General features: G+C 43.8%; 1 protein-coding gene across 5 annotated transcripts; it reads left to right on the top strand.

The window, feature by feature from the left end:
- Positions 1-1330: 1330 nt before the first annotated feature.
- On the top strand, positions 1331-27524 carry ZNF133 (zinc finger protein 133). Of its 5 annotated transcripts, none has more exons than XM_061208508.1 (5): positions 1331-1490; positions 2670-2847; positions 16766-16892; positions 17373-17468; positions 25676-27524. In XM_061208508.1, exons 3-5 carry the CDS (start codon positions 16772-16774, stop codon positions 27421-27423), a joined length of 1965 nt encoding a protein of 654 aa, XP_061064491.1. In that variant the 5' UTR covers positions 1331-1490; positions 2670-2847; positions 16766-16771; the 3' UTR covers positions 27424-27524. The 5 variants fall into 5 exon arrangements, with proteins under 5 accessions (XP_061064491.1, XP_061064492.1, XP_061064493.1 ...); XM_061208509.1 differs by having other exon boundaries at positions 1332-1490; positions 17370-17468; XM_061208505.1 differs by lacking the exon at positions 2670-2847 and having other exon boundaries at positions 1410-1490; positions 17370-17468.
- The last annotated feature ends 316 nt before the right edge of the window (positions 27525-27840 follow it).

The following is a 27840-nucleotide window of genomic DNA, read 5'->3' as shown; positions in this document are numbered from 1 at the left end:
GCAAATCTGAGGAAAGTAAACAGAACTGAGAGGGTGCCCTAGTGGAAATGCCCTTCCACAGTGAAGTGGGGTGTGTTCTTCAGCTCCCCAGTTGGGGTATCCCAGATGGCACCAGTGCTGCCCCATTTTCAGGACCCTGAACAAAGACCCAGAGAGCTGTGGACAAAATATATATATGGCGCCTGCCATTCCAATAAACAGCGAATGTTGCCTGCCATCAAGGCATCAGCCTCTGCAGCCACACCAAGGGTGCACCCTGACGGTGCACCCTGAAGGGACTTCAGGATGGAGAAAAACAGGATATTGGCCCTAGATAGCTAAGGTGCCATATCAAAGGAATAATTTCACTGAGCCCAGACTCTTGCATCTTCCCATGCATAGAAAAGTGCTAAATTCATTAAGTTCAGATGTGTGTTCTTTTGTGACTAGTGGTCATCTTTTGAGGTTCAACCACGCGTTTTTTTCAGCAAAAACTCCTATATATCCTGGCTCCTCCCATACCTCTTTGAAACAGTTCCCCAGAGCTAGCTGAGCGGCTGTCTCCCAGGTGTAAGCCCACCAAATGAAACATAATTCTCAACTTTCAGGTTGTTGTATTTTTCCGGTACACAGAGCGAAGACTATGAGGAGATCAGCCCCAAGCTATGGTCTATCAGTGAGGCTCCTGTCCCCCAAGTAGATGGATGAGAGGCTGCCCATAAATCTGTGGACTCCACACAGGGACAAGACCTCAGGGCGCACAGAGGGATGTTTCGGTTGCGGACATGGGCTGGAACCCGCGTCTGCCTCCTTCGGCCATGAGATCCCGGTAAGATGCCTTGTCTCTCCCAGTCTCAGTACCCCCCACCCCCATGGGTTTAAGTGAGTTCAAGGGCTATGTGAACTGGTGGACACCACGCCTGCGCAGCGCTCACGGAGCGCGGACACAGCCTCGCCGCCCCGCAACTGGAGCAGGGGAGACCGCACGTCCCAAGGCCACCCATCGGCGCCCACCCCAGGAGCCAAACGGAAGCTCCCCTGACACGTCACTTCCGCCAACCGAGGGGCGGGCTCGGCACCGGATGCGGAAGTCACTGCAGGGGTCACTGGGGAGGGTAGTCTTTGAGGCGGAGGCGTTAGAGAAAGGGGTCACTGCACGGAGAGAAGCTACATGCTTTCGCTACATGCCTTATCCACGTGGTTTGAAGAAAAAAAAACAGGGGGAATCCGGGCGCCACAGTGGCCATTCTCCGGTGGCCGGAGCATGTCACCCAGAAACGGCTCCCTCAGAGGCCAGTGGGGGCGGCTGGCGGGCGGCGCGCTTGATGGCGCCGAGCATGCTGGGAGGTGTGGTCCCGGCGCCACCCGAAGATTCTGGGTAGTGTAGTCCTGGCGTCCTGCTGGAGTGGCCCCCGAGCTGGTGGTTCGAGTGACCCCTTGTTCTTTGGTGGCGCTGGTGAGTGTGGCTCCCACGGGCCCTCGCTGCAGCCGTGCCCTTCCCGCGCGGAAAGGTAAGTCCTGAAAGACTGGCCTGCGGGCTGGGGCTGGAGACGGTTCGGGTGGCGGGGAGAGGAGGTTCGGGCGGCTGGGACGCGCTGTCGTGGCTCAGGCCGTGCCCTGCCGGGTGTCACATTTTGAGATGTGGGCGCGCATCTCCGAGGGACGTGGGTGAAGCCCAGCCGCGATGCCCAGTGGTGGCGGCTGCTGGGCTCCGGCCTCGTCCTAGGTTCGGCCTTGGCCGAAATAGCGGTATTGGGAGAGGGGGTCGCTCATGCCACGAGTCCCCGGGTTTAGGGGTTTGAGTAAGTAGGCTTTGGGGGCCTTATGTTTCCGAAGGGGTGCCAGGTGCCAGCAGGCCCCGGTGCCAGGTGTCTCGAGTTCTGGTGGGTGGGAGCTGGTAGTTTTCTTTCGGGCCCGGCTACCCCTCGGCTTTGCTGAGGCCTCCCGCGGATGGGCGGCCGGCGTGGGCCAACGCTCCCGGGATGGGCTGGGTGTGGAGTGGCCATTTTGGCGCGATCTTGCGGGGTGTGGGGGGGTGTCTCAGTTTGGCTGGTCGCCCCTGGGTTTGGGACTTGGAGGAAGAGGTCGTCTGGGGCCCACCGAGCAAGTTTTTCAGAGGTAAACCTGGAAACCATCATTGATCACGGGAATCAAGGATTTACACATTTTTGGTGTGGCCCGGCTTTGGGATCTTAGTTCCATTTAAAATTTTTATTACGGAGAAATTTTAAACGGAAATAAATAGAACTCCGTAGACCCATCACCCAGATTTAACCCTTATCACCTCGTGAACAATCTTGATTCATCTCAAAATGATACGTTGAGAATCCTTACAACCCACAGAGGTTCGCTGTCACTGCCCTGCTTAAGAGCCTGGCCTCCAGATTTCATCCAGACTCTGTCACCTTATAACTGTGTCACCTTAGGCAAGAGATTGACCTCACTGTGCCTCGGTTATCTCATCTGTAAAATGAAAATAATAAATCCTACTTCACTGGGTTGTGAGGCTAGAATGAGATAAAACTCATCCAGCGCTTGGAACAGTCTCCGGTATATACTAAGTGCCCAGTGAGTGTGAACTTCCCTAGTAAAGATCAGCGGTGAGAGAGGATCAGCTAAGGCCCTGTGTTCCAGCCTACATCCCGGCTCTGTTCCCAGCAAGCTGCCCGCAGTCTTTTCTTCTGTGGCAGGTCCCTTCCTGGTGCCTTTAAGGAGGAGGAAACCCTACCCTGCTGGAGCTTGAGAGTTTCTAGCGACTCTCCTGAACCTTTCGGTTCTCATTCTGCCCCCTGTGGCTCCTGCCTGCTCAGAGAGGACTGCCTGGTGGGCCAGGGGAGGACTCCTGGGCTCCTGACAGCCCAGCCTCAGGTGGGGACCGTTTGCCTTTTGCCTGCTGAACCATGGGTGGGTTTCCTTTGCTCAACTTTGACATCTTGTGCCTTGTAATGCCGCATCCCGGGATCAGGGCCCCAGCTGGTTTCCCCAGGAAGCAAGGCCTGTTGTAAGGGTGGCCATTTTCACAGGGACTGTTCTTCAGACCCAGCGTCCTCCTTCACTACCCCTCCATCCTTGCGCCAGCGCTCCGTCTCAGCGTTTGTTCAGACCTGCTCACTCCCGGGGCTTGTCTGCCGTGAAGGCCTCGGCCTTCTGGTCTCGTTCCGTCCAGCACCCTCACTGCCTTTTTGTCTCAAGCCTGTCATTACACACACAGATACCTCAGGAGGCAGCTTACACATAAGAACTTCTCGTTGTAATATAACCACAATTTCGTCATTACACCCAACAAAATTAATGGTTCCTTCTCCAGTTGTTTTAAAGTTTCTTTTAGTCAGAACAGCTCTGGTCAGAGACAGGAGAGGGAGATGTATGTGGAATTCGGTGTGGTGGTCTCTGCCCTTCTCCCCGCATTTCTTCTAACCTTGCAGATCTGGTTAACATCTGCAACTTCTGCCCTTGGTACAAGCTGGGCCTCTTTGTTCTTTCCAGACTTACCTCCTGTTCGGTGGCTGCCGTGTTCTCTCCCCTGTGCTGTGCCCTGGATCCCCTTCTCCTTCCCCGTCTCCACTCCTGCAGCGCCCTTGCTCCTGTCTCTTCTCCACCTTTTTCTCCCTCTGCCCCCCGTCCCCCCACCGCTGCCTCTTGTGTTGGGCACCTGAGGTATAAATACTGATCTTGCCATTCAGCCTGCTAGAAAGAGACCTTTCTAATCGTTTGCTTCTGTCACCACTCCAAAGTCAGACTGCCCAGATTCAAATCTCAGTTTCACCATATCTAGCTGTGTGGCCCTGAGCATGTTACGTTACCTCTCTGAGCCTTCTGTTCCTCATCTGCCAAATGGGGCTCAGAATGGTGTCCACCTGACAGGGATGTTGAGTGTGATAACCCTAGCCATGCGGTTAGAGTGCCGAGTACATAAATACTCAGTAATTGTTCGTTAGAATTATTATTAATGCTTCCAGCTTGTTGTCCAAGTCACCCTTTCAGTGTCGTCCCCTATTCCCCATGCTCGTCAGACCCTGCTTTACAGCTGCATGGAAACTTATTCCATTGTCTGCTTTTGTTTCTCCGTACCTCTCTGCTTGAGTATCAACTCCTGTGATGAGCTGGGACGCGCTCCCCTGGCAGAGCACCCTGCACGTTCCCGGCAGTATTCCCGGGCTCCCATTCGCGGTGGGATGCTTGACACATGAGGACCCCAGGGCTCAGGCTGTGTCATGACTGTCCAGCTGTCCCATTGGACTGGGAGGTGGTTCTTTGACGGTCGGGTGCCTCATCCTGTGCTTCTTGAGCCACTGATACAATTCCTGGCACCGGGTTAGACTAAGTGAGTGATGCATGGTGAAGACATGGTTGTCATCCTTGCTGGAAGGATGGAAGTTCACATGGGGAGTCTGATTGGAAAGTGCGCTGTGGGCATTAGTGGAGTGAGCCCTAAATAGCAAGTTAGTGTGGACTTGATGTGGGTGCAGGAGGGACCCAGTAAAGGGTCTTGAGCAGAGCAGGGACCACAGTTTCCCTCCAGCTCTTGCCCTGCAGCTTTCCTCCCCTTCAGAGCTAAACTCCTTGAAAGAATTCTCTTTTCTTGCTGTCTCCATTAATATCCTTCCATTGCCTTTTAAATATTCCAGTAAGGCTTTTCAGCTTTACCCACTAAAAAATATTCTTTGTCTAAGTTACCACTGAGCTTCCTGTGGCTAAATACCAGTCCATGCTCAGCAACATTTTACGTAGTTGCGTTCGTCTTAGGATCTCCTTTCATGTTGCTGTCCCTGCTTTCCAGGTTTTCCTCCTACCTCATAGGCTGCTCCTCCTCTGTCTCCTTGGCTGGCTTCTTTACTCCCAGACCCCCCTGTGGAAGGCCCCGCTTCAGCTCCATCTCTCCTTGGTGGCCCCGTCCACTGTCAAGGCCTGAGATGCCATCTCTCTGAGGTTCAGCCAAGATCTCTGCCTTCAACTCCAAATCCCAGTCTCCTGTCTACTTGGCATTTCCACTTGGGTATCTCATGGGCACCCAAACCTGATGTGTCCAACAACAAACTCTGATCAACTCCCGTAAACATGCCCCGCCCCCGTGGAGGATGGACAGTTCTTTCAGGGAGTTCAGCTGTAAAAGGGAGCAGAGACATGGCAACGCCTTCAGCTTCCTCAGGCTCAGAACTTCGGAGTCGTCCACGACTCCTTTCTTGCTCTTACACTCCATATCCCCAATAAGCAGCCTCCGCCGCTCCCGCCGTGGTCCAGGCCACCACCTCACCTGGATGGTCATAGCCCTTGAGTGATCGCTCTGCTTCCTTCCTTGTCCCCCTCAGTACAGCTGTATTAGTCAGTTCAGCAGGCAGGTCATGCATTTGCTCAAAGACCTCCAGTCGCTTCTCACCTCAAAGTCAAAACCTCCCCCTCTCAGTGTCAGTCACCACATACCAGCCACAGTGAACTGTCTCTGTGCCTTGACTGTGCCAGGCCGACTCTTGCCTCAGGGCCTTTGCACTGGCTGTTCTCTTGCATGCGATGCTCTTTTCAGAGTTAATCACTTGGCTCATTCCCTCACAGCCTTCAGATTTTTATTCAATCATCTTATCAGCAAGGCCTTCCTAACCACTATTTAAAATCTCAAAACCCCGTCTCTTTTGTGTTACTTCTTTTCTGCTTCCCTGCTTTATTTTCTTTATCTCACTCATTACTTTCTGATCTGGTGTGTGTTTTATTTGTTAATTTAATATGTCCATCTTCCTCCTCTAAACTTGCATGTCAGTGAGGGCAGATGTTTTTGTCTTTGTTCACTTCTGTATCCCCAGGGTCTAAGATAGTATCTGTTGCACACTAAGAGCTTAGGACATTTTTAATAAGTAATCCAGCCGTGTGTAGATGGAACTAATTCTGGGAGGAACAGATCAGGCTGGCCGGGATGTTGGGAGATGGTCTGCAGAGCCTCTCTCAGGAGGGACTGTCCCTTCCCCAGCTGGGGTGGGGGTGGGAGGCATAGAGAGTTCTTGGAGGTGGACTCAGTAGGCCTTGGTAACTGGTGTGATTTGGCAGGAAGAGGAGTACACCTGGTGCCCGAGTCAGCATGTGGGTGATGGGAAGGGTGCTTCTGTCATTAATGGAGCTGAAGAAGGCAGAGGCACAGCATGTGTGCGAGGGCTTTCATTATTGATTGCTGCACAACAAGCTCCCCAAAACCATGGCGTAGAGGAGCCACCATGTTATCATCTCTCCCAGTTCCTTGGGTTAAATCCGCTGGGCAGTCCTTTTGCTCCGTGGGAGTTATAGATCCAGCTGAATTTTCCCCCAAAGTCACTTGTGGACTCTTTTGGGTTGGACCATCCAAGACGGTTCCGTCACACATCTGGTGCTTTAGTGGACTGGCTGGAAGGCTGGGGGCACCTGGGCCCCGCACTCTCTCTCCGCAGAGTATCGGGGCCTCTGCTTCTGCGTGGTCCCTCCAGCAGGGGAGTTGAAGTTCTTAAAGTGGCATCTCGGGCCTCCTGAGAGCATAAGCTGTGTAGCCTTCTTAAGACTTAAGCCTGTGGGACTTCCCTGGTGGTCCAGTGGGTAAGACTCCACACTCCCAATGCAGGGGGCCTGGGTTCAATCCCTGGTCAGGGAACTAGATCCCACATGCTGCAGCTAAGACCCAGCACAGCCAAAATAAATAAATAAATATTAAAAAAAAAAAAACAAAAAACTTAAGCCTGTAACTGACACAGTGTCACTTGTGCCACATTTATTGGTTAAAGCAGGAACGAGGTCAGTCTGAAGGAGCTCCCAATGTTTGAAGTTGAAATAATTTGAGCAGCAAAATAGTGATAATATTCTTTTTTTTTTTAATTTTTTCACATCTTTATTGGAGTAAAATTGCTTCATGATGTTGTTTTAGTTTCTGCTGTACAACAAAGTGAATCAGCTATATGTATACATATATCCCCTCCCCCTTGGGCCTCCCTCCCACCCTCCCTATCCCACCCCTCTAGGTCATCACAAAGCATTGAGTTGATCTCCCTGTTCTGTGCAGCAGCTTCCCATTAGCCATCCATTTTACATTTGGTAGTGTATATATGTCAATGCTACTCTCTCATTTCATCCTCTTTTATTTGTTTATTGGAGTATAGTTGACTTACAATGTTGTGTTCATTTCTGCTGTACAGCAAAGTTATCAGTTGTACATATACATATATCCACTGTTTTTTAGATTCTTTTCCCATATAGGTCGTTACAGAGTACTGAGTAGAGTTGCCTGTGCTATGTAGTAGGTTCTTATTAGCTATCTATTTTATATATAGTAGTGTGTATATGTCAGTCCCAATCTCCCAATTTATCCCTTTCCCCCCGGTAACCATAAGTTTGTTTTCTATATCTGTGACTCATTTCTGTTTTTTAAGTTCATTTGTACCATTGTTTTAGATTCCACATATAATAAAGTGATAATATTCTAATATAACCCATAGGATAAACTATAAATCCACACTAAATAAATAAATAAGAAGGGACAACTCTTGCTTACAGAAGAATTCCAATTAATGTATTTATTTATTTTTCATATTTATTTATTTCTTTATTTGGCTGCACCGGGTCTTAATTGCAGCAGGCAGGCTCCTTAGTTGCAGCATGCAAAGTCTTAGTTGCGGCATGCATGTGGGATCTAGTTCCCTGACCAGAGATCGAACCCAGGCCCCCTGCATTGGGAGCATGGAGTCCTATCCACTGTGCCACCGGGGAAGTCCTCAGTTAATGAATTTAGAATGAAAGAGGGAAATAGAACATTGTCATTTGGTCAACACCACAGTAATAATTGTTGCAGACAGGTCCCACAAAATTATGCTGAAATTAGTGGATGGAAGATTGAAGAGAAACAGGTTATTTGTATAATCTCAAAGTGTCTCTCCCAAGACACATATTAATTATAAAGGGAAAAAGAGTGACTTTGCAGTGGAGAAAGCCAGCAGACACTGCCTTAACCAAGTGATCAAGATCAAGGTTAACATCGTCAATAATGAAACATATCAATATCATGAACCCCTTGATAGGGTGCACTGAAAAAGACACATGACTTCTGAGGAATTCTAGCCCAAAATGAACTAATATCATTCTGATCATTTTTTAAAAATCAGATAAACCAAAATTGACGGATGTTGTTCAAAAATGTCACTTTCATGAAAGAAAGAACTGTCACAGATTGGAGGAGATGAAAGATATATGACAGCTAAATGCAATGTTGGAAGCTCAGTTGATTCCTGGAACAGAAGAAGGACAGCACATTAGTGGAAAAACTGTTGAAATGTGGTTAAGAGTTGTAGTTTAGATAATAGTATTATATCAATGTTAATTTCCTGGTTTTGATCCTTGTATTTTGGTTTTCCAAGATGTTAACATTAGAGAAAACTAAGTGACGGTTATATGGGAATTGACATTTTTGCAACTTCTTTTTAAGTCTAAAATTAAAAATGAAAAGTTTTATGGATTCATCAATCTTACATTGAATTGGATGTTGGAAGAATGAGTGTTGAGTTTTGTTAAAGAATATTTCAGCATGTATAAATGCAGTCATGATTTTTTTTCTTGGATCTGTTCATTAATATGGTGTATTATAGTAATGGATTTTCTAATATTGAACCAATCTTACATTTCTGGGTAAATCCCACTTTGTCATGGTGAAATATTTTCTTATTGCTTTGAATGATGGTATGTTTTTGCCATGCATTTAATGTGGTAAAATATATATAACATAAGATTTACTATCTTAACCATTTTAAGTGTATAGTTCAGTAGCGTTAAGTACATTCATATTGTTGTGCAACCATCTGCACTCTCCACCTGCAGAACTGAAACTCTGTACCCATTAAACAATAACTCTCTATTTCCCCTTCCCCCCAGCTCCTCTCAACCTTCATTCTACTTCCTGTCTCTATGGATTACTCTAGGTACCTCATATAAGTGGAATCATACAGTATTTGTCCTTTTGTGTCTGGTTTGTTTCACTTAGCATTATATCTTTAAAGTTCATCCATGTTGTAGCATGTGTCAGAATTTTTTTTGAGGCTGAATAATATTCATTGTATGTATATACCACATTTTGTTTATCCATTCATCTATTGACAGACATTTGGATTACTTTCACATTGTAGCTATTGTGAATAATGCTGCTCACATGAGTATACAAATATCTGTTCAAGTCCCTGCTTTCAATTCTTTTGGGGAAATACCCAGAAGTGGAACTGGTAGATCATATGATAATTTCTTTTTTTTTTTGGATAATTTCTATTTTTAATTTTTTGAGGAACTGCTATATTATTTTCCATAGTGGTTGCACCATTGTACATTCCCACCAGCAATGCACAAGGGTTGAATGATGATTATGAAAAGTCTGATGGAAGTCTGGTATATTTTTTGCCTAGAGTCACTTAGGATTTTTGTTGTTATTCTTCAAAGCCTGATAGTTTTTCCAGTAGATACCGTGAAGTTGTTGGTTGTGAGTCAATTTTTCCCTTGTACTCTGTAAGCCCTTTCATATTTAGATTCAGGTCATTTTTAAAAAAAAATTTTGTTGGCGTACAGTTGATTTACAATGTTGTGTTAGTTTCAGATGTACAGCAAAGTGATTCAGTTATACATATACATATATTCATTCTTTTTTAGATTCTTTTCCCATATAGGTTATTACAGAGTATTGAGTAGAGTTCCCTGTGCTATACAGTAGGTCCTTGTTGGTTATCTATCTATATCTATCTATATATTTTATATATAGTAGTGTATGTATGTTAATCCCAAGCTCCTAATTTATCCCCTCCCCCCCCCCCCACATTTCCCCTTTGGTAACCATAAGTTTGTTTTTGAAATCTGCGAGTCTGTTTCTGTTTTGTAAATAAGTTCATTTACATCATTTTTAAAAATTAGATTCCAGGGGCTTCCCTGGTGGTGCAGTGGTTAAGAATCCGCCTGCCAATGCAGGGAACACGGGTTCAAACCCTGGTCCGGGAAGATCGCACATGCCACGGAGCAACTAAGCCTGTGCACCACAACTAATGAGCCTGTGCTCTAGAGCCCATGAGCCACAACTACTGAGCCCGGGCACCACAACTACTGAAGCCCGCGTGCCTAGAGCCCGTGCTCCACAACAAGAGAAGCCACTGCAATGAGAAGCCCGCGCACTGCCAGGAAGAGTAGCCCCCACTCGCCACAACTAGAGAAAGCCAGCTCATAGCAACGAAGACTCAACACAGTCAAAAATAAATAAAATAAATAAATTTTTAAAAAAATTAGATTCCACATATGAGTGATATCACATGGTATTTGTCTTTCTCTTTCTGACTTACTTCACTTAGTATGATTATCTCTAGGTCCATCCATGTTGCTGCAAATGGCATTATTTCATTCTTTTTTATGGCTAATAGTCCATTGTATATATGTACCACATCTTTTTTATCCATTCCTCTGTTGATAGACATTTAAGTTGCTTCCATATCCTGGCTACTGTAACTAGTGCTGCAGTGAACATTGGGGTGCATGTATCTTTTCTAATTATGGTTTTCTCTGGATATATACCCAGGAGTGGGATTGCTGGATCATATGGTAGTTCTATTTTTAGTTTTTTAGAGAACTTCCATACTGTTCTCCATAGTGGTTATACCAATTTACATTCCCACCAACAGTGCAAGAGGGTTCCCTTTTCTCCACACCCTCTCCAGCATTTATTGTTTCTAGATTTTTTGATGATGGCCATTCTGACCGGTGTGAGGTGATCCTTCATTGTAGTTTTGATTTGCATTCTCTGGTAATTAGTGATGTTGAGCATCTTTTCATGTGCTTTTTGGCCATATGTATGTCTTCTTTGAAGAAATGTCTATTTAGATCTTCTGCCCATTTTTTGATTGGGTTGTTTTTTTGACATAGAGCTGCATGGGCTGTTTGTATATTTCGGAGATTAATCCCTTGGCGATCGCTTCATTTGCAAATATTTTCTCCCATTCTGAGGGTTGTCTTTTGGTCTTGCTTATGGTTTCCTTTGCTGTGCAAAAGCTTTTAAGTTTAATTAGATCCCACTTGTTTATTTTTGTTTTCATTTTCATTACCCTAGGAGGTGGGTCAAGAAAGATATTGCTGTGATTCAAGTCATCTATTTTTGAAGTTTTCTTGGGTTATAGTTTTAAATATTAGTTCTGTTCCCTCCCCCCCACCGCCACCGCAACCCTTTTTTGGTTTATTTCTTTGTTTTCTTCTGCAGGAGCTGCAATTATACAAATGAAATTCTTTGTTTGCCTGTTTTCCATTTCAACAATTTTTCCTCTAACTCTTTTTACTTCTTTATTTCATTTTCATTTCCTCCTGTTAGCTTTCAGTGGCCATCATGTTTTCATTTCACTCTATTCTTCCTTGGTGTCTTATAATTTAGTCTTCATTTCTTTCTTTCTTTTTTTTTTTTGGCTGTGTGGTTTGCAGTATCTTAGTTCCCCGCACTTATTTACAAAACAGAAACAGACTCACAGATTTCAAAAACAAACTTATGGTTACCAAAGGGGAAATGAATTGATAATTCATTCTAATGGCCAGTTTTTGTCCTTCATTATTGCTTTAGGTTTCACTGGTTTTGTTCACAACGCAATGTTTTTTCTGTGTATACTTTTTACTTTTTAAAAGAAAAATCTTAAAAATAAAGGAGGCAATAGCATAATGAACATCCTTATGTGCATCATCTTGATTTAACACTTGTTTATATTTTGCCATATTTGTTGCTTCTGGGTTTTTGGTTTTTGGGTTCCTTTGGTGTTTAATAATTTTTTAATAATTTTTTATTAATGGAAAAATTTCAAACATATTCAAAGCAAGGAAACTATAATAAAACCCCAGCTTTAACAGTAAGCACTGTGTAGCAGTCTTGGGAGGGGGGTGGTTTGTCCAATTTTTCCTGAAGTGTTTTTGTTTTTTTTTCTTTTTTGTAAATACATTTATTTATTTTTGGCTGCGTTGGATCTTCGTTGCTGCCCGCGGACTTTCTCTTGTTGCGGCCGTGGTGCGCGGGCTTCTCATTGTGGTGGCTTCTCCTGTTGCAGAGCACGGGCTCTAGGGCTCAGCAGAGCACGGGCTCTAGGGCTTATGGGCTTAGTTGCTCCACGGCACATGGGTTCTTCCTGGACCAGGGCTCGAACCCGTGTCTGGAATTGGCAGGTGGATTCTTAATCATTGCACCACCAGGGAAGCCCTCCTGAAGTGTTTTTAAAAGCAATCCCATGGATCATTTCATCCATAAATACTTCAGTGTATATTTTTTTAAAAAACAACCACAATAATACCATTTTCACAACCCCTCAAATTAATAATGATGTGTGAACATCTACAGTCAAATAGATAGCCTGAAAAACGTCCTTCTACATTTAGCTTGTTGGGATCAGGAGAGTTTGGGACCAAACCTACTGAAGGCCTGACTCTGAACATTTTTCCAGGGCCCTGGTAAAAACCAGACTGTTACACTTCCACCGTGCCACCCCTCCCCCAGTTGTGGGGTTGGAGAGCAGACCCTGACTCGCTCACTGGGAGAGCATTTCCAGCTGACACCCTCTAATTTCTGGTTTCCTTACCTGGATCTGCCTTCTGAGATAACATCCTTTAGGGATACCAGGAAAAATGGCCACAGGGTCCTGGGATGCCAGGGTAATGGTGAGTGTTTCCTGCATTTCCACACTGGCTGTCGCAGGATGGACACAATCCCTTCTCTTGTCTTGACCACCTTGTTGGCACCTGGCAAAGTCCAGCTCTAGTCCTGGAAGTGTAACTTATCTTATTACCTGCAGCCTGTTTGACCCATGACTTGGTCAGTTTAGGAAGTTACCATCCCTGGAAATATTACCCGTGGAAAGGCACAGGATCAGAACAGATGCAAGAAAAACCTTTAGTTTACACCTCAGATTGAACCCTGGCACGGAGACACACTACAACACAAAAACAAAAACCAAGCAAATCTGGGGAATCTGAGTTCCAGAGTTGCCATACTATAAGATTCAGATATCCCATTTTCAATAACAAAAAAATCACAAGGCATACAGAGAAACAGGACAGTATAGCCCATTCTGAGGTTAAAAAATAAATCAGAGCTAATGGAAAACATGAACGAGGTCAAGAAAACAATGTAAAAACAAAATGGAAATGTCAATAAAGAGATAGAAAACATGAAAAGGAACCAAGAAGCTTAATGAACTCTAAGTAGGATAACCTCTTAAAAGAGACCCACACCAAGATACATTATAATCAAGCCAAGGCAACAGAGAATCTTGAGAGCAGCAACAGAGAGCTCAGAACTTAATCACAGATGTATGATCAGGTGATTTTCAACAACACTACCAAGACCATTCCATGTGGAAAGGACAGTCTGTTCAATAGACGCTGCTGGGAAAACTTATACCCACATGGAAGAGAATGAAAATTAACTCAAAATGGGTCAAAGACCTAAAAAGGTAAGAGCTAAAACTGTAAAACCCTTAGAAGAAAACATTGAGGAAAAGCTTCATGAAGTTGGATTTAGTTATGATTTGTTGGGTAATAACACCAAAAGCCCAGGCAACAAAAGAAAAAATAGATAAATTGGACTTCATCAAGGTTAAAAACTTTTGTGCGTTAAAGAGTATATATTTGCAAGTCATATATCCGATAAGTAATTAATATCCAGAATATACAAAGATCTCAGATAACAACAACAACAAAAACCAAACACCCCAATTCAAGAACCATCAAAGGACTTGAATAGACGTTTTTGCCAGGAAGATATACAGATAGCAAATAAGCACATAAAAAGATGCTTACTGTCAGTAATCATTAGGGAAATGTAAATACCACAATGAGAGATCATTTTATACATTTCACATGATGGCTATTACCAAAAACTCAGAGAACAGCAAGTGTTGTCAAGGATGTAGGGATACTAGAATCCTTTTACATTGCTAGTGGGGATATAAAATGGTGTGGCTCCTGTGGAAAACAGTACAGTGGTTCCTGAAGAAACTGAACATAGAATTACCATTTGATTCAGCAATTCAGCTTCTGGTTATATACCCCAAAGAACTGAAAGCAATTTGTATGGTAGTAGTATTCACAATAGCTAAAAGGTGGATACAAACCCAATGTCCGTCAGTGGAGGAATGGTATATACATACAGTAGAGTATTTTTTAGCCTTAAAAAGAAAGGAAATTCTGAGTACATGCTTCTACATGGCTGAAACTTTTTTTTTTTTGATTTTTATTTTATATTGTAGTATAGTTCACAATGTTGTGTTTCTGGTGTACAGCACAGTGAATCAGTTATACATGTATCTATTCTTTTTCAAATCCATTTCCCATTTAGGTTGTTACAGAATATTGAGCAGAGGTCCCTGTGCTATACAGTAGGTCCTTGTTGGTTATCTGTTTTAAATATAGTAGTATGTATATGTCAATCTCAAACTCCCAATTTATCCCTCCTCCCCACCTTTCCCTTTTGGTAACCATCTTTGTTTTCCAAGTCTGTGAGTCTGTTTCTGTTATGTAAATAAGTTCATTTGTGTCATTTTTTTTTTTTAGAGTCTGCATATAAGCAAAATCATATGATATTTGTCTTTCTCTGTCTGACTTATGTCACTCCAGGTCCATCCATGTTGCTGCAGATGGCATTATTTCATTCTTTTTTATGGCTGAGTAATATTCCACTGTATATATGTACCACATCTTCTTTATCCATTCATCTGTCAATGGACATTTAGGTTGCTTCCATGTCTTGGCTATTGTAAACAGCACTGCAGTGGACATTGGTGTACATGTATCCTTTCAAACCATGGTTTTCTCTGGATATGTGCCCAGGAGTGGGATTGCTGGATCATATAGTAGCTCTATTTTTCGTTTTTTAAGGAACCTCCATACTGTTCTCCATAGTGGCTGTATCAATTTACATTCCCACCAACACTGTGGGAAGGCTCCCTTTTCTCCACACCCTCTCCAGCATTTATTGTTTGTAGACTTGGTGATGGTGACTAGTGTGAGGTGATATCTCATTGTAGTTTTGATTTGCATTTCTCTAATAATTAATGATGTGGAGCATCTTTTCATGTGCCTCTTGGCCATCTGTATGTCTTCTTTGGAGTACATGGCTGACACTTGAAGTCATTATGCTAAATGAAATAAGCCAGCACAAAAGGACAAATACTGTATGATTCCACTTATTTGTGATAAACAGACTAGCCAAATATTGAATACATGGAGACAAAGTAAAATGATGGTTGGTTACCAGGGTTTGTGAGAAAGAGGGAGTCACAGTTTAATGGTTACAGAGTTTCAGCATGGGATGATGAACAAGTTCTGGAGATGGAAAGTGGTGGTGGTTGTAAAACAGTGTCAACATACTTAATGTACTGAAATACGCACTTAAAAATGGTAAAAGTAGTAAAACGTTTCTGTATATTTTACAATAAAAATTTAAAACCTACAGGCTGCTACTACACTCGACCTATTCTGTATTCTACCACTAGGTGCCTTTTATTCCTCCGAAGTGGTCCTGCTTCCCATGATTCAGGCTCTCTCTCTTTCTTGGCCCACAGTGTCCTCTGCTTTGCTCCCCACACGCCTCATCAGGAATACCTGGCACCTTCCTCTTCCCTTGATTCCTGCCCTTCCCTCAAGACCAAGTTCCTGGGCCTCTCATGAAACCTTTCCTGATGTCTGTATTCCAGTGCACTCTCCATTTTGAAATAGTGTTGAGGTAAAGATAGTAAAATGGGGCAGGCGGATGAGAATGGCACGTAGAGATGAATTTGTAGACCGAGTAGCCAAGAACATCCACGCTGAGCATCCACATTGTGGGGCGGGAAGTTTAATGGACTGTTGCCCACATTTCGTAAGTGAGAAAACAGAGGTGCTAGTTGATGGCAGTGTGGGCCCCAAACCAAGGCAGTAGGGTTCAAGTTCGTGCTCTTTACCACTCGCTGCTGTGCCTCTCAGGACAGGGAAGGCCAAAGGGGCCATGGGATTGAAGGGAAGGACAGAGTTGTATTTGGTCTGTGCCGTAGTTGAATTGTGCTAACTTCATTCTGATGCTTCAACATTAAAACCATTGTTCAGGGCTTCCCTGGTGGCACAGTGGTTAAGAATCCGCCTGCCAATGCAGGGGATGTGGGTTTGAGCCCTGGTCCGGGAAGATCCCACATGCCGTGGAGCAACTCAGCCCGTGCGCCACAGCTACTGAGCCTGTGCTCTAGAGCTCGTGAGCCACAACTACTGAGCCCGCATGCCACAACTACTGAAGCCCGCGTGCCTAGAGCCCGTGCTCCGCCACAGGAGAAGCCACCCAATGAGAAGCCCACGCACCGCAAAGAGTAGCCCCTGCTTGCCGCAACTAGAGAAAGCCTATGTGCAGCAACGAAGACCCAATGTGGCCAAAAATAAATAAATAGAAGAACCAAAGCTTAAAAAAAAAAAACAACATTGTTCAGACTATTCTTTTAAATTCTTAAGGTCTGTTGCTTTACTGTTATTTAATTTTTATGTTGTTTGCTCTTCCCTCAGCCTAGATTTAACATTCCCGAAAGTTAAAGACTCCATTTTTTTGTAGGTATTCTCCAAAACAGCCCATTCAGTATCTCGAATGTGTAGGGTAAGTGCCACTGCCCCGATGGTGACACGGGTTAAAAGTCTTGGAACACAGGGCACCAGGGTCAAAGACAAAGTCTAGATATCTCACCTACCTCCCCCTGGGCAGCCTTCTGCCTGCCCCTTACCCTGAGTCCTGGGCAAGTCCTGGGCTCCTAGGTGAGCAGGGCTGTATTCTGTGTTACAGGCACACATGGCATTCAGAGATGTGGCTGTGGATTTCACCCAGGAGGAGTGGATGCTGCTGAGCCCTGATCAGAGGTCCCTGTACCGGGAGGTGATGCTGGAGAACTACAGCAACCTGGTCTCGCTGGGTAAGCCTGGCATCTCTCAGGACCCGTATCCCAGCTGCTGGGTACTTTAGGCTGTGCTTGAAGCAGCTATCTTGCTTTCTGACTTTGCCTTTGGGTTGGACTCAAAAGCAGAGACACTCTGTTCCCTCTTTCCCCAGAGAAGGTCTGATTTTGTAGAATTGAAATGTGTAGAGGTGTGTGTGTGTCTGTGTGTTGTGTATGTGATAATCTGCATTTCTAAGCCTTTTCTCCCAGTCTCTTGGGTAAGCATGACATGTCTTCCTAGTTATTATCTTCTTTAATGAGGGAGTTGTTCTCTCCCCAGGATGGAGTAGGGTCAGTGAGCTGTCATCCTGGTTTCCCCTCCCCTGCAGAGAGCTCCCCACTCTCAGGTCTTTCCCACCACCTTTTGAAATTCCCCACCCAGTGTGGCTCTGAGTTCAGGAACTGGCTTTTGAGCCTGTAACCTACAGCCATCTTGTTTTCTTTTCCTATGAGCAGGGATTCCATTTTCTAAACCAAAACTCATCACCCAGCTGGAGCAAGGGAAGGAAACCTGGAGAGAAGAGAGAAAATGCCCACCGGCCACTGGCCCGGGTGAGTGGGGAACACTGGGCAGCTCAGGGGGTTGGGAGCGAGAAGGCCTCGCTCAGGTGCTGGGGAGGGAGGATGTTGTGCTGGCCCTGGGGCCACCTTGTGTGCTGCCCGCCGTGTGACCTTCCAGCCCTTCATCTGCACTCAAGCTTTCCCTTTTTGCCCCCTCTGCCTCACTCAGTTCTCTCCCACATTCATAGGCTTCTTGCTCTTGTTACTATATTTTTAAAAGATCAAGCAAGAATGTGGAAGTAAAACTGAGTGAGCTAAAGAAAAAAGGCAAGCCCAGTGGGAGGAAGGAAGGCTATAAAAAGCCAATTGGGAAATTGAAATGGAATTCTAAAAAAATTGTAAGAATGGATTTCACCCAGGAGGGTGAAACTTTAAATGGTTATGTAAGTACCTATATAATCCTCAATTTTGTCTCTTAGCCCTCAAAGCCTAAACTAGTTACTATTTGGCCATTTAAGAAAAAGTTTGCTGACCCCTGCTCAAAGGGATTACAATATACAGCCTTCACTTTTCCTTTTCTACTTATTCTGGATACCACTTTATGTAAAATGTAAGAACAGTGCAATTGCACACTTCAAATTAAACCTTTTTCCCCACTTGCTTTATTCTATAGTTGTCATTTGTACTGCACCTCTATACTTTCTAAACTCCCTAATACAATGTTAAAATATTTGTTTTAAACACTCATATGTATTTATTTTTTAATCAAAAGAAAAAATGTTTTTATACTCATCCAGATAATTTACCATTTTCTGTGCTCTTCATTATTTTCCTGAAGATTTGAGTTTCTACCTGATAGCATTTTCATTGTCTAGCATTTCTTGTAGTACAGGTGGCAGTGTATTGATTTAAATTTTGTTTTTCTGAATGTGTATTTCATCTTCATTCTCGAAGGATATTCTCACTGGATATAGAATTCTAGATTGGTTTAGTTTTTCACCACTTTAAAGATACTGTTCCCCTGTTCTGGCCTCTACTGTTTCTGATGAGAAATCAGCTGTCATTTACACAATTATTACCTTGGTTTTTTTGTTACTTTTCTTTTTAAACCTCTGGCTACTTTCAGAGTTTTCTGTATATGTTTGGTGTTCAGCTCTTTGACTGTGAGGTAACTGAGGAAACATGCTTTTCTTTGTATTTTCCCTGCTTAGGGCTTGCTGAGATTTTTGAATCTATAAATTTATGGCTAGAGCCAAATTTGGGGAATTTTGGGGCATTATTCTATCATGGTTTTTTTCTGTTCCCTTCTCTCCCCCTTTTGGGGACTACAGTTACATGTGTATTAGTCCTTTTTACATTGTCCCACAGGTTGTTGAGCCTGTCTTTTTTTTTTTTTTTTTTTTTCCCCTCTCTGTTCTTCAGATTGATTTCTGTTGATCTGTCATCTCCAATATGCTACTAAGTTCTGGCCAGTGAATTGTTCATTTTAGATATGGTATTTTTTAATTTTTGTCATTTCCATTTACTTTTATTATAATTTTCCATTTTCATGATGATATTTCCTAACTGTTCATTAATGAAGAGCAAATTTTCCTTTACCTTCTTTAGCAGAATAACTCAGATACTTAGTGGATACATTTTATTTATTTATTTATTTATTTATTTATTTATTTATTTTTTAACATCTTTATTGGAGTATAATTGCTTTACAATGGTGTTAGTTTCTGCTTTATAACAAAGTGAATCAGTTATACATATACATATGTTCCCATATCTCTTCCCTCTTGCGTCTCCCTCCCTCCCACCCTCCCTTTCCCACCCCTCTAGGTGGTCACAAAGCACTGAGCTGATCTCCCTGTGCTATGCGGCTGCTTCCCACTAGCTATCTGTTTTACGTTTGGTAGTGTATATATGTCCATGCCACTCTCTCACTTTGTCACAGCTTACCCTTCCCCCTCCCCATATCCTCAAGTCCATTCTCTAGTAGGTCTGTGTCTTTATTCCCGTCTTGCCACTAGGTTCTTCATGACTTTTTTTTTTTTCCTTAGATTCCATATATATGTGTTAGCATACGGTATCTGTTTCTCTCTTTCTGACTTACTTCACTCTGTATGACAGACTCTAGGTCCATCCACCTCACTACAAATAACTCAGTTTCGTTTCCTTTTATGGCTGAGTAATATTCCATTGTATATATGTGCCACGTCTTCTTTATCTATTCATCTGTTGATGGACACTTAGGTTGCTTCCATGTCCTGGCTATTGTAAATAGAGCTGCAATGAACATTTTGGTACATGACTCTATTTGAATTATGGTTTTCTCAGGGTATATGCCCAGTAGTGGGATTGCTGGGTCGTATGGTAGTTCTATTTTTAGTTTTTTAAGGAACCTCCATACTGTTCTCCATAGTGGCTGTATCAATTTACATTCCCACCAACAGTGCAAGAGTGTTCCCTTTTCTCCACACCCTCTCCAGCATTTATTGTTTCTAGATTTTTTGATGATGGCCATTCTGACCAGTGTGAGATGATATCTCATTGTAGTTTTGATTTGCATTTCTCTAATGATTAATGATGTTGAGCATTCTTTCATGTGTTTGTTGGCAATCTGTATGTCTTCTTTGGAGAAATGTCTATTTAGGTCTTCTGCCCATTTTTCAATTGGGTTGTTTGTTTAATATTGAGCTGCATGAGCCGTTTATATATTTTGGAGATTAATCCTTTGTCAGTTGCTTCATTTGCAAATATTTTCTCCCATTCTGAGGGTTGTCTTTTGGTCTTGTTTATGGTTTCCTTTGCTGTGCAAAAACTTTTAAGTTTCATTAGGTCCCATTTGTTTATTTTTGTTTTTATTTCCATTACTCTAGGAGGTGGATCAAAAAAGATCTTGCTGTGATTTATGTCAAAGAGTGTTCTTCCAATGTTTTCCTCTAAGAGTTTTTTATAGTGTCCAGTCTTACATTTAGGTCTTGAATCCATTTTGAGTTTATCTTTGTGTATGGTGTTAGGGAGTGTTCTAATTTCATTCTTTTACATGTAGCTGTCCAGTTTTCCCAGCACCACTTATTGAAGAGACTGTCTTTTCTCCATTGTATATCTTTGCCTCCTTTGTCATAGATTAGTTGACCATAGGTGCGTGGGTTTATCTCTGGGCTTTCTATCTTGTTCCATTGATCTATGTTTCTGTTTTTGTGCCAGTACCATATTGTCTTCATTACTGTAGCTTTGTAGTATAGTATGAAGTCAGGGAGTCTGATTCCTCCAGCTCCGTTTTTTTTCCTTCAAGACTGCTTTGGCTATTCGGGTCTTTTGTGTCGCCATACAAATTTTAAGATGATTTGTTCTAGTTCCGTAAAAAATGCCATTGGTAATTTGATAGGGATTGCATTGAATCTGTAGATTGCTTTGGGTAGTATAGTCATTTTCACAATGTTGATTCTTCCAATCCAAGAACATGGTATATCTCTCCATCTGTTGGTATCATCTTTAATTTCTTTCAACAGTGTCTTATAGTTTTCTGCATACAGGTCTTTTGTCTCCCTAGGTAGGTTTATTCCTAGGTATTTTATTCTTTTTGTTGCAATGGTAAATGGGAGTGTTTCCATAATTTCTCTTTCAGATTTTTCATCATTAGTGTATAGGAATGCCAGAGATTTCTGTGCATTAATTTTGTATCCTGCAACTTTACCAAATTCATTGATTAGCTCTAGTAGTTTTCTGGTTGCATTTTTAGGATTCTCTATGTATAGTATCATGTCATCTGCAAACAGTGACAGCTTTACTTCTTCTTTTCCAATTTGGATTCCTTTTATTTCTTTTTCTTCTCTGATTGCCGTGGCTAGGACTTCCAAAACTATGTTGAATAATAGTGGTGAGAGTGGACATCCTTGTCTTTTTCCTGATCTTAGAGGAAATGCTTTCACTTTTCACCATTGAGAATGATGTTTGCTGTGGGTTTGTCATATATGGCCTTTATTATGTTGAGGAAAGTTCCCTCTATGCCCACTTTCTGGAGAGTTTTTACCATAAATGGGTGTTGAATTTTGTCAAAAGCTTTTTCTGCATCTATTGAGATGATCATATGGTTTTTATTCTTCAATTTGTTAATATGGTGTATCACATTGATTGATTTGCATATATTGAAGAATCCTTGCATTCCTGGGATAGATCCCACTTGATCATGGTGTATGATCCTTTTAAAGTGTTGTTGGATTCTGTTTGCTAGTATTTTGTTGAGCATTTTTGCATCTATATTCATCAGTGATATTGGTCTGTAATTTTTTTTTTTTTGTAGTATCTTTGGTTTCAGTATCAGGGTGATGGTGGCCTCATAGAATGAGTTTGGGAGTGTTCCTTCCTCTGCAATTTTTTGGAAGAGTTTGAGAAGGATGGGTGTTAGCTCTTCTCTGAGTGTTTGATAGAATTCACCTGTGAAGCCATTGGTCCTGGACGTTTGTTTGTTGGAAGATTTTTAATCACAGTTTCAATTTCATTACTTGTGATTGGTCTGTTCATATTTTCTGTTTCTTCCTGGTTCAGTCTTGGAAGGTTATACCTTTCTAAGAATTTGTCCATTTCTTCCAGGTTGTCCATTTTATTGGCATAGAGTTGCTTGTAGTAGTCTCTTAGGATGCTTTGTATTTCTGTGGTGTCTGTTTAACTTCTCCTTTTTCATTTCTAATTTTATTGATTTGAGTCCTGTCCCTCTTTTTCTTGATGAGTCTGGCTAATGGTTTATCAATTTTGTTTATCTTCTCAAAGAACCAGCTTTTAGTTTTATTGATCTTTGCTACTGTTTTCTTTGTTTCTATTTCATTTATTTCTGCTCTGGTCTTTATGATTTTTTTCCTTCTGCTAACTTTGGGTTTTGTTTGTTCTTCTTTCTCTAGTTCCTTTAGGTGTAAGGTTAGATTGTTTATTTGAGATTTTTCTTGTTTCTTGAGGTAGGCTTGTATAGCTATAAACTTCCCTCTTAGAACTGCTTTTGCTGCATCCCATGGTTTTGGATCGTCGTGTTTTCATTGTCATTTGTCTCTAGGTAATTTTTGATTTCCTCTTTGATTTCTTCAGTGATCTCTTGGTTATTTAGTAACGTATTGTTTAGCCTCCATGTGTTTGTGTTCTTTACGTTTTTTTCCCTGTAATTCATTTCTAATATCATAGCATTGTGGTCAGAAAAGATGCTTGATATGATTTCAGTTTTCTTAAATTTACTGAGGCTTGATTTGTGACCCAAGATGTGATCTATCCTGGAGAATGTTCCGTGCACACTTGAGAAGAAAGTGTAATCTGCTGTTTTTGGATGGAATGTCCTATAAATATCAATTAAATCTATCTGGTCTATTGTGTCATTTAAAGCTTCTGTTTCCTTATTTGTTTTCATTTTGGATGATCTGTCCATTGGTGTAAGTGAGGTGTTAAAAGTCCCCCACTATTATTGTGTTACTGTTGATTTCCTCTTTTATAGCTGTTAGCAGTTGCCTTATGTATTGAGGTGCTCCTGTGTTGGGTGCATATATATTTATAATTGTTATATCTTCTTGGATTGATCCCTTGATCGTTATGTAGTGTCCTTCCTTGTCTCTTGTAACATTCTTTATTTTAAAGTCTATTTTATCTGATATGAGAATAGCTACTCCACTTTTCTTTTGATTTCCATTTGCATGGAATATCTTTTTCCATCCCCTCACTTTCAGTCTGTATGTGTCCCTAGGTCTGAAGTGGGTCCCTTGTAGACAGCATATATATAGGTCTTGTTTTTGTATCCATTCAGCAAGCCTTTGTCTTTTGGTTGGAGCATTTAATCCATTCACGTTTAAGGTAATTATCGATATGTATGTTTCTGTGACCATTTTCTTAGTTGTTTTGGGTTTGTTTTGGTAGGTCCTTTTCTTCTCTTGTGTTTTCCACTTAGAGAAGTTCCTTTAGCATTTGTTGTAGAGCTGGTTTGGTGGTGCTGAATTCTCTTAGCTTTTGCTTGTCTGTAAAGCTTTTGATTTCTCCATCGAATCTGAATGAGATCCTTGCCAGGTAGAGTAATCTTGGTTGTAGGTTCTTCCCTTTCATCACTTTAAGTATATCATGCCACTCCCTTCTGGCTTGTAGAGTTTCTGCTGAGAAATCAGCTGTTAACCTTATGGGAGTTCCCTTGTATGTTATTTTTCATTTTTCCCTTGCTGCTTTCAATAATTTTTGTCTTTAATTTTTGCCAATTTGATTACTGTGTGTCTCAGCGTGTTTCTCCTTGGGTTTATCCTGTATCGGACTCGCTGCACTTCCTGGACTTGGGTGGGTATTTCCTTTCCCATGTTAGGGACGTTTTCGACTATAATCTCTTTAAATATTTTCTCTGGTCCTTTCTCTCTCTCTTCTCCTTCTGGGACCCCTATAATGCGAATGTTGTTGCGTTTAATGTTGTCCCAGAGGTCTCTTAGGCTGTCTTCATTTCTTTTCATTCTTTTTTCTTTATTCTGTTCCGCAGCAGTGAATTCCACCATTCTGTCTTCCAGGTCACTTATCCGTTCTTCTGCCTCAGTTATTCTGCTATTGATTCCTTCTAGTGTAGTTTTCATTTCAGTCATTGTATTGTTCATCTCTGTTTGTTTGTTCTTTAATTCTTCTAGGTCTTTGTTAAACATTTCTTGCATCTTCTCGATCTTTGCCTCCATTCTTTTTCCGAGGTCCTGGATCATCTTCACTATCATTATTCTGAATTCTTTTTCTGGAAGGTTTCCTATCTCCACTTCATTTAGTTGTTTTTCTAGGGTTTTATCTTGTTCCTTCATCTGGTACATAGCCCTGTGCCTTTTCATCTTGTCTATCTTTCTGTGAATGTGGTTTTTTTTTTTTCCACAGGCTGCAGGATTGTAGTTCTTGCTTCTGCTGTCTGCCCTCTAGTGGATGAGGCTGTCTAAGAGGCTTGATGGGAGGGACTGGTGGTGGGTAGAGTTGTCTGTTGCTCTGGTGGGCAGAGCTCAGTAAAACTTTAATCCACTTGACTGCTGATGGGTGGGGCTGGGTTCCCTCCCTGTTGGTTGTTTGGCCTGAAGCAACCCAACACTGGAGCCTACCTGGGCTCTTTGCTGGGGCTAATGGCAGACTTTGGGAGGGCTCACACCAAGGAGTACTTCCCAGAACTTCTGCTGCCAGTGTCCTTGTCCCCACGGTGAGCCACAGCCACCCCCTGCCTCTGCAGGAGACCCTCCAACACTAGTAGGTAGGTCTGGTTCAGTCCCCCCTGGGGTCACTGCTCCTTCCCCTGGGTCCCAATGCGCACACTACTTTGTGTGTGCCCTCCAAGAGTGGAGTCTCTGTTTCCCCCAGTCCTGTCGAAGTCCTGCAATCAATTCCTACTAGGCTTCAAAGTCTGATTCTCTGGGAATTCCTCCTCCCATTGCCAGACCCCCAGGTTGGGAAGCCTGACGTGGGGCTCAGAACCTTCACTCCAGTGGGTGGACTTCTGTGGTATAAGTGTTCTTCAGTCTGTGAGTCACCCACCCACCAGTTATGGGATTTGATTTTACTGTGATTGCACCCCTCCTACCGTCTCATTGTGGCTTCTCCTTTGTCTTTGGATGTGGGGTATCTTTTTTGGTGAGTTCCAGTGTCTTCCTGTTGATGATTGTCCAGCAGCTAGTTGTGATTCTGGTGTTCTCGCAAGAGGGAGTGAGAGCACGTCCTTCTACTCCGCCATCTTGGTTCCTCCCCCTGGGGAAATTTTTATTTAGATTAATTACGGAAGTTAACAGGGCTTGAATTGGTCAGGGGCACCCGTCACTGGGGGGCCTAGACTATGTTTGTGTTGTTTATTGCTGAAAGCCTACTGCCTTGTAGAAATTCTGGTACAAAGTAATCCTCTAATGAATATTTGTTAGTGAGGCGGGACACTCCAGGTGTTTTCGCTCGTGATCTCTTTAACCGTGACTATGCTGCCTCCTCCACCAGGGGTCCTCCAGTCCGAATGACTGCTCTCCTTCCACCCCATTCTCCTAGGGAAACAGGGGAGACAAAGACCCTTCCACGAGGGTCCTGTGGTTAGATCTCTCTGTCATAGAATAGCATTTGGGCCCAGTTTCTATCACTGTGGTGGCTGGGCGTTAGGAGGTAAATGTAGCAGGTCCTGTGAAGGAAGTCTTGCCGGGTAGCCCATAAGTTCTAAGCATTTGGAAGAACAGGGAGTCAAGTCTTAACATCAGATGAGGCAGAACTGCTCCGGCTGCCTCGGGTCTCAGTTCTGACTCACGCTCCTCTCTCTGCAGCAGAACCAAAGCCAGAACTCCACCTCGGTCCCTTCTGCCCTCTGGACTTCTCCAGTCAGCAGTTCCGCATGCAGCACACACTGTGTAGTCCCCCTCCCTGGATCTTCACGTGCTGGTGTGCAGAAGAGCCTGTCCGGCCAGGAGACCCGTGCCCTGGGGACCAGCAGCAGCAGCAAGCCTCTGATGGAAGTCCCTGGAACGATAACGCAGACGGTCAGGAGAGAGAAGGCACCCAGCCTTTGTTTGGAAGGACAAAGAAAAGGACTTCAGGCGCGTTCCCCAGGCCGCCACCCCAGCGGCAGCCGGTCAGCTCTGGGGATGGCATCCAAGGCGTGGAGGTAGCGGCCAGCCCAGCTCAGACGGGGAACCCCGAGGAAACAGACAGACTGTTGAAGAGGATAGAAGTCTTAGGATTTGGAACAGTCAACTGTGGGGAGTGTGGACTGGGCTTCAGCAAGATGACAAACCTGCTCAGTCACCAGAGGATACACTCAGGGGAGAAGCCGTATGTGTGCGCGGTGTGTGAGAAGGGCTTTAGCCTAAAGAAAAGCCTTGCCAGACACCAGAAGGCACACTCGGGGGAGAAGCCCATCGTGTGCAGGGAGTGTGGGCGAGGCTTTAACCGGAAGTCGACACTCATCATACACGAGAGGACACACTCAGGCGAGAAGCCTTACATGTGCAGCGAGTGCGGGCGAGGCTTCAGCCAGAAGTCAAACCTCATCATACACCAGCGGACACACTCTGGGGAGAAGCCCTACGTGTGCCAGGAATGTGGGAAAGGCTTCAGCCAGAAGTCAGCTGTCGTCAGACACCAGAGGACGCACTTGGAGGAGAAGACCATCGTGTGCAGCGACTGTGGACTGGGCTTCAGCGACAGGTCGAACCTCATCTCACACCAGAGGACACACTCCGGGGAGAAGCCTTATGCCTGCAAGGAGTGTGGGCGGTGCTTCAGGCAGAGAACCACCCTTGTCAACCACCAGAGGACACACTCCAAGGAGAAGCCTTATGTGTGTGGCGTGTGTGGGCACAGCTTCAGCCAGAATTCAACCCTCATCTCACACAGGCGGACACACACTGGGGAGAAGCCTTACGTGTGTGGGGTGTGTGGGCGAGGCTTTAGTCTCAAGTCACACCTCAACAGACACCAGAACATACACTCAGGGGATAAGCCCATTGTGTGTAAGGACTGTGGGCGAGGCTTCAGCCAGCAGTCAAATCTCATCAGACACCAGAGGACACACTCAGGGGAAAAGCCCATGGTGTGTGAGGAGTGCGGGCGAGGCTTCAGCCAGAAGTCAAACCTCGTTGCACACCAGAGGACACACTCAGGGGAAAAGCCGTACGTGTGCAGGGAGTGTGGGCGAGGCTTCAGTCACCAGGCAGGTCTCATCCGGCACAGGCGGAAACACTCGAGGGAAAAGCCTTACACGTGCAGGCAGTGTGGACTCGGCTTTAGCAATAAGTCAGCTTTAATCACGCACAAATGGGTACACTTGGAAGAGAAGCCCTGTTTATTCAGAGAGTGTGGCCAAGGCTTTCCCCAAAAGTCACACCTCATCTTACATCAGATGACACACCAGGGCAAGAAGCCTTATGTGTGCAAGACGTGTGGACAAGGCTTTAGCCAGAAGTCTCACCTCAGCAGACACAGAAGGATGAAGTCCGCCCACCACAAACTGCGACTTCAGTCTGACCCTGAGGCCTACTCAGAGCAATCTTCTGACCCCTTACACTCGCTTTGAGAGTGAAGATGGTGGCGAGGACTGAATAATCAAACAAACACCTTACACTTTCATGAAATGCATTCCGTAAGTGGTCAAAGGACATTTGACTTCATTTACTTCCTCCATGCTAAGTCTTCATGTTTTGTGGTCTTTTGTTCTAATAAACTGCTTCTTTACAAACCTTGGCTGTGTACCTCATTCACTCCTCTATGAAGATAGGGAATAAGGAGTGTTACGGAAATCTTGAGCTGCTGAGTCCACTATTCCATAAAAATTCAATTCCTTGTAAGACATAAGAACTGAGTCACTCCGTATTTATTGGAAAAGTCTCGTCCTCTGTATAGGGAGAGAATCTGGGGACTGTATTCAGGGGATTCAGGTGAGGGGAGGGAATCTTCCAGGAAATATGGCTTCCCCTAGCCATTCCTCTCATCT

The sequence above is a fragment of the Eubalaena glacialis genome, chromosome 13 (genome assembly GCF_028564815.1).
Source record: "Eubalaena glacialis isolate mEubGla1 chromosome 13, mEubGla1.1.hap2.+ XY, whole genome shotgun sequence".
Lineage (NCBI taxonomy): Eukaryota > Metazoa > Chordata > Mammalia > Artiodactyla > Balaenidae > Eubalaena > Eubalaena glacialis.
This window is presented reverse-complemented; position numbering and strand designations above follow the sequence as displayed.